This window comes from Alosa sapidissima, chromosome 6 (assembly GCF_018492685.1).
Source record: "Alosa sapidissima isolate fAloSap1 chromosome 6, fAloSap1.pri, whole genome shotgun sequence".
In the NCBI taxonomy this organism is placed as follows: Eukaryota; Metazoa; Chordata; class Actinopteri; order Clupeiformes; family Clupeidae; genus Alosa; species Alosa sapidissima.
This window is the reverse complement of record NC_055962.1, coordinates 13,448,836-13,458,835: the sequence shown is the minus strand read 5'-3', so window position 1 is coordinate 13,458,835 and position 10,000 is coordinate 13,448,836. Positions and strand designations below refer to the sequence as shown.

General features: G+C 45.9%; 1 protein-coding gene across 1 annotated transcript in view; it reads left to right on the top strand.

Moving 5' to 3' along the window:
• Positions 1-10,000, top strand: part of sash1a (SAM and SH3 domain containing 1a) — a 206,705-nt gene that overhangs the window by 170,528 nt on the left and 26,177 nt on the right. The window contains 2 exon segments of the mRNA XM_042096236.1: positions 7,276-7,326; positions 7,654-7,703. Coding sequence (XP_041952170.1) covers positions 7,276-7,326; positions 7,654-7,703 — 101 coding nt within the window.

Sequence of the window (10,000 nt, the reverse complement as noted above, 5' to 3'; positions counted from 1 at the left end):
TGCCATCCATGGAATTTTGGATTTTACAAACAACAAGAAGTACTGAACCAAATGATGCCCTGCTAATCTCCCAAACAATAACATGCCTCATTCTGAAGGTATCATATCCCACACTGCTATGGTTGTGGTCCAGAGGCAGTCGACTGGCCTCAGGAGACTCCACTTGCCCGTAAGCTAGCAGCACAGAGTTGCGTCAGTCTTTGACACTAATCACAGACATGCTTGGACCAGCCTCGCCTTCAGGCTCTCTATTAGAGTGAGTGAAGCGTCAGTAAACCACTTCAAGGGTGAGAGAGTCACCCAGGAGGCCGTGGCTACCGTCCAGACTGGTCGGCCATTTCCTTTGAGCTAAGAGCAGAGGCGGGGCTAGCAGAGGAGTTGGGGGCGTGCTGATTGGCCGGCTAAAGGTCAGGCAGGTGGAAAGGTCATCGAGATTAGCCCAGCTGATAGTCCAACATGCCTTGAGGGAGATGACCTTTGGGAAGGGTCACAAACACCCCCGGTCACCACCACCACCACCACACCCCACTCCTCCCATGACTCCGCAGAAAGGTCAGGGCACAGGTGGAGTCCAGGACCACCCTCCTGCTGTTTTCTTCAGTGTGCTTTGCTTTCTTTTTCTCTTCCTTCTGTGTTCCACTCTTCATCCAAAATTCTGTTCTCCTCCTTTCCTCCTCTCCTCCTCTCTTCTCTTCTCTCCTCTCTTCTCTTCCCTTCTCTCTTTCCACCTCTCCTCCTCTCTTCTCTTCTCTCCTCTTCTCTTTCCTCCTCTCCTCCTCTCTTCTCTTCTCTCCTCTCTTCTTATTTCTTCTCTTCTCTCTTCTATTCTCCTCACTCGTCTCAACTCCTCCCCTCTTCTCCCCTTTCCTACAGATTTTGCCCTTCTCTTTCCCCTTTCTTCTCCTTTCCTCTCTTTTCTTCTCTTCTCTTCTCTTCTCTTCTCTTCTTTTCCCCCCTCCCCTCCTCTCTTCTCTCCTGTTCTCCTCTCCTCTCCTCTTTTCACCCACTTCAGAGATCATGCGCATTGGCCGATATCTACCCCACTTGTCACTCACTTGTCTCTCTTTGGGGCGTCCCTGTGCGTGTCTTGTGGGGGCGTCCCAATTTGTATGGACAGCCATTCCAGCCCTCCGCTTGACCCCCAGAGGGACGAGTCTGTAAAGCCGTCCACTCCGAAGAGGCCTCGCATTCTGAAACGCATTTCCTCCCATTCGTGAAACGCTCTAATTCACGTGTGTGTGACATACATACCAAGTGCGCGAGAGGAAAGAAGAGAGAAAAACAGATTCCCTAAAGAAAAGCCGCCTCTTTTCTTTCGTGTCCCCCTGTCCTGTGCGTCCATCTTGCCGGTGTCCCCCTGTCCTGTGGGTCCATGTTGCCGGTGTCCCCCTGTCCTGTGCGTCCATGTTGCCGGTGTCCCCCTGTCCTGTGCGTCCATCTTCTCTGCATGCAGACAGACGGTGTTCCACTCATTGTCCGTCGCTTGTTGTTGCCTCAGACGTTGAGACTTTGTTGCAGTGTGTTAGAGATGATTTTTAAAGGAAGGCAAACGAGAACATGGAGCAGCATGACAACATAACAACAGATAGAGAGACACGTTTGACCAAACTATGTGATGTGTCTGTCCATCCACACTGATCTATTCTTCCTTCTTTCTCTCTTTTTTCTCTCTCTCTTTCTTTCTCTCTACCCCACCCTCCCCTCTCTCTCTCTCACACACACACAAAAACACACACACACACACACACACACACACAGATTTATTCACACATGCTCATGCAAATGCCCCCAAGAGGGGTCAAAAGTTGTCCTGAAAGCCCTTCAGAGAGAAAAAGGGATTGTATGTGTGTGTGCGTGTGTGTGCATGTGTGCGTGTGTGTGCGTGTGTGTGTGTGTGTGTGTGTGTGTGCTTGTGTGTGTGTGTGTGCGTGCGTGCATATGTGTGTGCGTGCGTGCATGTGTGTGTGTGCATGTGTGTGCGTGTGTGCGTGCATGTGTGCGTGCGTGTGTGTGTGCGTGTGTGCATGACAGCAAGAGCAATAAAATGAAACAAAAAGAGAGAGAAGAATGCAATAATGTATTCAGTGTTGAATAGTAGGCCTTTGACTTGGGCACAATACACAGTTATACCCCTATACACAGTTCAGGGCATAAACGTCTCTCTCTCTCTCTCTCTCTCTCTCTCTCTCTCTCTCTCTCTCTCTCTCTCTCTCTCTCTCTCTTTCTCTCTTTCTCTCTTTCTCTGCCCCCCCCACCTCCACATCCAGACCGTGGTGAGCTCTGTCCTATGCAGGGTGTGTCCACATGTCATCTAGTGTGCTGTGAGGGGCAGACCTCTGTTTGAGCGGTCACCCGGTCACCCTCACATTACCTTTTATTCTCTCAGACACAATAAGCACTTTCAGATTAATTAGGTTTAATTACAATTGGCAACATCAGAGGAGATCTGTCAACACAGACACATGTACACACACGCACGCACACAAACACACAATTCTCTGTTCTCTATATGATCAATGATATGTGGCATAACTAAAGCATGTTCCTTGCATTGCTCCTTTGAGACATAGTTCTAAAATGTATGTCTCTGTCTCCCCCCCCCTCCCTCTCTCTTTCATTCTCTCTCTCCCCCCTCCCTCTCTTTCTCCCTCTTTTTATCTGGCTCGGAGTATGTACATTCAGGGGAGACCAACGCAGTGTAATAATAATAATAAATTAATTTATTAAAGAAAGTTAAACATAAACTAATATTTCGGAATAACGATAAGGATGAGGTGCAAGTCAGTGTAGTGTTAGTTACGCAAAAGTGAAGTGTAAGTCAGTACAGAGAAGAAGGTAACGCAACAAAATGAATGCCAAGCCGGGAGGAGGAGAACCGCCTGGAGTGCAGACTGAGCCGATCTTAAATATCATCACTCCCAATCAGGCACACCTGGGCACACAGAGGACACACAGGGGAAACAAGCACCCAGGCACGTCAGTGCCAATGGGCGGAGTTAGGACACAGCGGCCTGGGCCGTAACATATCCCCCCCCCCTTAAAACAGAGGCCCACAACTGTGGGCTTCTGTCACTAATCAAACCCAAAATCCCCATGTGAAGATAAAATATACATAAATGTGTATATGCAATAACATTTCTGACTCGTCCCATTATCGCCCAACACATCAGCATCCACCACCAACATACACTCTAACCTCCACCATACACTCTCCCAGGGGTCAGATGGAGACCCCACACTCACACCCATCACCACGTCTCACTCTCTAGCCCCTCGGCCACCTGGCCCTCGATAGTTCTGGAGCCTAACATTTTCTATGCCACGAATACGACGTATCTGCAAATCGTACGGCTGTAAGAATAACACCCACCGCATGAGGCGTTGATTAGGGTTTTGCAGGGAGTGTAAAAATGTCAATGGATTATGATCCGAATACACAACAATGGGATGGACTCCACCGCCTACATACACATTAAAGTGCTGTAGAGCCCATACCAAGGCGAGGGCTGCTTTTTCAATCGTTGAGTAGTTAAGCTGATACTTGTTAAAGGAGAATTCCGGTGTGATATTGACCTAAAGTGTATCGAAACATGATACCGAGTGTGAACGTATGTCTCATAGCCCATCTCGGCTTGTCCCCTGCACTCCAAAATCTGGCGCTAGTTAGCCGATGCTACCAACATCTTTTTCAATAGTGGTGCTTCGGCATCGGGCTAGCCATGAAAATAAATCACTGTTTTACTGTCTTCCAGTAGCAGCAACTGGAATCCATGCATTTCCACTGAATTATTTTTGGAATCTGATCCCTTATCATAGCTGTTCATTCTTACTCGTTGCTCGACTTATCGTGACTAAATTCAAGATGGCTGCAAACGTTAAACTTCGTGAAGATACTGTCTGTATAAATCGTCTTGTAAGTAAACTACCAGTGCTTTTTCAAAGTTCTCAATGTCTCGTTTTAAATGTCAGGGCCCTAGGAAGTCTACCAATGAAGTGTGGAGATACATTGAGCCTCGTAAATGGGTGTAAAACAGTGATTTATTTGCATGGCTAGCCCGATGCCGAAGCACCACTACTGAAAAAGTTGTTGGTAGCATCGGCTAACTAGCGCCAGATTTTGGAGTGCAGGGGACAAGTCGAGATGGGCTATGAGACATACGTTCACACTCGGTATCATGTTTCGATACACTTTAGGTCAATATCACACCGGAATTCTCCTTTAAACTTTCTAGAAAAATAACAAACAGGGCGGTCCATCTCTGTCTCATCCGATTGTAAAAGAACAGCACCTTGAATTTCCCCTGGGGATCAATAAAGTATCTATCTATCTATCTATCTATCTATCTATCTGTCTATCTATCTGTCTATCTCCCTCCCCCCCCCTGTGCCAGTATGTGTTGGTGCAAAAGTCCCTGAGACTGTGTCATTTCTCCCTGTTCTGTTGTCTGTTTTCATTTCCACTGTCTGTTCCCCACAAGGCTTTGTCTCACTTCTTTTTCTCTTACAGGCCAATGCTGAAGCAGCCGATCCTATTCTCTTCCTCTCTCTCTCTCTCTCTCTCACTCACTCACTCTCACTCTTTCTCTCTTGCCCCCTCTCTCTCTTCCTGCTGTCTCTCACTTTCTCTCTACCCCCCACACACACAGGCACACATACAGGCACACGCTTTCTCTTCCCCTAATCCCCCTTTCTCTGTTTGTTTTATAGGGCAGATGAGAGTGGGTTAAGCAAACATCCTGCTTTAGAATTTTCTGTATGGATGAACTCTTGTCTCCACACACACACACACACACTCTCTCTCTCTCTCTCTCTCTCTCTCTCTCTCTCTCTCTCTCTCTCTCTCTCTCTCTCTCTCTCTCTCTCTCTCTCTCTCTCTCTCTCTCTCTCTCTCTCTCTCTCTCATTCACACTCTCTCTCACACACACACACACACACACAATTATTTGTCCCTTCCATTTTTAATGCACTATAACTAGACTGTGTTATAGTCATCATGTTCAGACATGTTTGCAGTGTGTTACTGACAGCAAGGATAAAATTGGTAAGACCAGTCAGACAGGAGAAAACACATCTAAGATGCTACAGCTGATAGCGTGTGTGTTGTGTGTGTGTGTGTGTGTGTGTGTGTGTGTGTGGTGTGTGTGTGTGTGTATGAATGGAATGTGAGGCTCTCCCTTTTGACCTGTTTGTCCAGTAACTGTACTTCATATTTGTCACACACTTGGACATACATATTGAGAAATGTGTGTGTGGGTGTGCATGGGTGTGTGTCTGTCTGTGTGCATGCGTGTGCGTGCGTGTGCCTGTGCCTTTATGCGTGATGGGGGTTGCGTGAGTCCAGGAATTGGGTTTCTATGCTTGTGTGCATGTTTGTGAGGGTGTGCCATGTATGTGTGTATAATCTGTGTGTTTACTTGTTTGTGTGTGTGTGTGCGTGTGTGTGTGTGTGAAACTACAGTAATGACAGTCTGTCCCTCGTTACTCAGGTTCAGCAGTTTATTAAATTTAGTTTGACAGCAAGCACTGTAGTCACGCACAAGCAATCACAGCAAGTTTCCACCATCATCATCACACACACACACACACACACACATACACACACACACACAATTTGAATATTAACATGAAAATCATTTAATTGCACATACTCTGTAAGCCAAATAGTCATACATAGATTATGAAAGGATATATTGTCTTGTCCTTGAGTTCGTTAATAGATGTTTTCAACTAAGAGTTATGCAGGCAAAATCTAGTTTTATTCCATTTAGGTGTGTGTGCCAGCGTGTGTGTGTGTGTGTGTGTGTGTGTGTGTGTGTGTGTGTGTGTGAGAGCTGTTACCGGACGAACTCTGATTTACAGTGCTGAGGTTTCCGGACTAAACCAGCACACCACTGAATGCTAAAGCAGACACACACACACACACACACACACACACACACACACACACACACACAGTCATAGGAAAATGCCAGCTTTGCAGGAATTGATGCTGGCTGCAGGCATGTGTATTCACTGAGTGTCATTTCCAACAAATGACATGTCCCTCTCTCTCGGTCTCCCTCTCTGTTTGTCTCTCCTCCTCACTCTCTCTTTTTGATTCCTCTCTCGGTCTCCCTCTCTGTTTGTCTCTCCTCCTCACTCTCTCTTTTTGATTTCTCTCTCTCTTTCCTCTCTTCCCTTTTCTTCTCTTGCTTTACCTCTTTTTCTTACTGTGTCCCTACACACACACCATCACACACACACTTGTATCATTTTGTGTAATGGCATCCTCTGGTCAAGCGTTTGTTCCCTCTCTTTTGGCCTTGTCCAGCTCTGCTGTTTCTACATAGCCGTCCTTTCCAGAGAGACCAGGCATCAAGGACCTTAGGGAGCCACACAGTCTACATGATAAACACATTCATAGTTCTGGATCATGTTGTCGAGTTTTGTGTATGTCATTCATCATGTGTGTGTGTGTGTGTGTGTGAGTCATTTTTCTTTGATGATTTCATACGTTACGTCAACCACAACCGCTGACACTTCATTCACTGCCCTTTGTTCCAGGTGCGCCATGACATGGCACACACACACACACACACACACACACACACACACACACACACCACAACATAAGCTAAAGGGAGCAGATTAAGTGTCCATCGTGGTTTCCTCCACAAATGCTGAGTCAGAGGCCTCGTGATGGTCAGTGTTAGACCCTCCTCCAAGTGCTTTCGATGTGCTTTTCCATTGGTGTAGCCTTTGACTCACCCGTGCCCTGGTTCACCCTTCCTATTGTCCCCCGTTTGGCCTCTGCCCCCCACATCTTACTCATAAAACCTCTAATATAATAGTGTGGTGTGGTGCATACTGCCTACACACACACACACACACACACACACACAAACACACACACAGAGAGAGAGAGAGAGAGAGAGAGCACACACAAATCTTAGCTGGGTAAGTGTGGGCAGTGTGTGGTAGGCCAACACCCAGCAAGCAAGCACTGTGCAGGTGTGTACAAAATGGCTTTAATGATTTGTTTTCCATTGGATGGAGGACACACACACACACACACACAACTAGTTCCACTTGTTTAAAAAGGACGTGTGTTTCTCCCCGCAATTTCAGTAATTCTGTGTCATGCTTCATATTTCTGATGACTGGATTTTCTGGTTTGTCCCTAACCAATACCCCCCCGCCCACACACACACACACACACACACACACACACACACACACACTCACACTCACAGTCATATGGCGTGTTCTGTAACTCTCCCTCTCCTGTTTTTCCAGGACAAGGCAGACCCCAGCTCCTCCTCCCTTCAGCTGCGCTCTGAAATCCAGGTAACACACACACACACATACACACACACCACACACACACACACCACACACACACACACACATACACACACATACACACACACCACACACACACACACCACACACACACACATACACACACACCACACACACACACACCACACACACACACATACACACACTCAAACTCCACTATGCATTTTTAAGTCCATTATAATTAAATAAAGAACAGTGATGAATCTTTCAGACCATAATTACGCCGCTGTCATATGACATGCAGGGTAATATATATATATACTGTGTGTGTGTGTGTGTGTGTGTGTGGTGTGTGTCATTTTGTCTCCACAGGAGTCACTGGGGTTTAGCAGTGAAGTCTCCACACCTGAAATTGAAAGAAAGTAAGTGTGTGTGTGTGTGTGTGTGATGACGCCCTCTCTCAGGTCCAGCAGGCTTCCTTCCTTCCTCCCATTGTGCAGAAACAGACGGAGTCAGAAAAGCAGAGCAGGAGCAATGGCTAGAAAGAAAGTATGAAAGAAGAAGAAGAAGGAGAGAGAAAAATGACATTACATACTTATTGTGTGTGTGTCTGTGTGTGTGTGTGTGTGTGTGTGTGTGTGCGTGTGTGTGTGTGTGTGTATGTGTGTGTGTGTGTGTGTGTGTGTGTGTGTGTATTGACTGTTGCATAAGCTGTCGAGTTCAGGGTGAATAGCTTGCTGTCATATTGGGTGTAGCACAGTTGAGGATAACTCTATTGGGTGGAGTACCTTCAGTCTGTGTGTGTATTTGTGTGTGTGTGTGTGTGTGTGTGTGTGGAGGGATTCAGTGGTTTGTCCAGTGGAATCTTATTGACTGTGGGCTCTTATGTCATGATGATGCCATAGTCCCATGATAGAGTATAGTGTATATTATATATAGAGTATAGTATATATAGTGTGTGTGTGTGTGTGTGTACGTGAGTGTACACATGCATGCACTCCTGTGTTTATGTGCAAGTTTGTTTAATACAGGTTAGGGATGTTTATGGTCCATCTTAACCCCACCCTCCAACACACACACACACACACACACACACACACACACACACACACACACACACACACACACACACACAAGAAGACTCACACCACTTAAACTGTCAACACCAAATATGCACAAAAGATGCTGATTTCTGTGTAATTAAGCTTGTGTGTGTGTGTGTGTGTGTGTGTGTTTGTCCTCACTGATCCCGGTCTGCCTGATTAGGATATCCCCTTGACCTGTTAAAGCCATGACCTTTACTAGAGGTCACTCTGTGTTTGCATGTATGTGTGTGTGTGTGTGTGCGTGCATGCAAGCGTGTTTGTGTGTGTTTGTGTGTGTGTGTGTGTATGTGTGCGCGCATGCAATCGTGTGTGTGTGTGTGTGTGTGTGTGTGTGTGTGTGTGTGTGTGTCTGTGTGTCCGTGTTGCTGTGTGTGTCTTTCCAGCTGGCCAGTCCCAAATTCCCACTCTGACACCAGGTGCACCATGGGACAGGAGTTTTTGCACAGGAAGAGTAGACTTCCTTGTTGGGCACCAGGGAGCACCTTTACACACACACGCACACACACATGCACTACACTGCACTAACGTCACATACTGAGTGTTCATGGCAATAATGATTACCTCTTGGGTGCATCATAGTATTTTTTAAATAATTTTTGTTTTGTTAGGAAGAGTTATCAGAATCATTAAAAGTTGGATTGAAGAATTAAATTCATACCAATTCAGCACACCTCTCTCAGTTTTCATGTTTGACACAACACTCTCTCTATCTCTCTCTCTCTCTCTCTCTCTCTCTCTCTCTCTCTCTCTGTAGCTCTCTCTTTCCTCTTGCGCTCACCCATTGTCATCTCTATCTCTTTCTTTTCTTACTTCTTTTGTTATCGTTGTCTTTCTTTTCTATCTCCCTCTCACACAAACTAAGATGCACGCACTATCAAGTCGTTCAGAGAGGCTTCGTACTGCAAGTCAATTGGGTTAGCAGCTTTTCTGAATGGGTACTATTAGTATGGAACACACTTTACTGTTGGTTCACCCCCACATTGTGTGTGTGTGTGTGTGTGTGTGTGTGTGTGTGTGTGTGTGTGTGTGTGTGTGTGTGTGTGTGTGTGTGTGACTGAGAGGCCCCCACTCAATTATCATATCATTATGTTGCTATGGTAACACTGTCTTGTAAGAAGCGTTAAAGTTTGTCAGGGCTTAACAAGCTTATCTTTCCCACTCCCAACCAGAGCCTAACTGTCTGTCTGGCAGAAGACAAATATGCATACACATACACACACACACACACACACACACAGAGAGAGAGAGAGAGAGAGAGAGAGAGAGAGAAAGAAAGAGCAAGCAAGCAATGGAGAAAATAAGGGGGTTGTTTTTATATTGCTATAATTAAAAAAAGTCAATAGCCAGTGTGGACTAGCATCTGCTAATATTACTGCTGACCGTTTGCACTTATTATAGTGTGTGTGTTTGTGTGTGTATGTACAAGTGTATGATTGAGTAACTGATGCAGTTAAATCTTTTGCTACAGATTGTGTGTGCATGTGTTTTTTTGGAAACTCCATGTCATATTTTTGCTGATGGTTTATGCATGTTATGCACACACATTTGTGTGTGTGTTTGTGCGTGTGTGTGTTTGTGTGTGCCTGTGAATGAGTGTGATTGTTTGAGTGTGT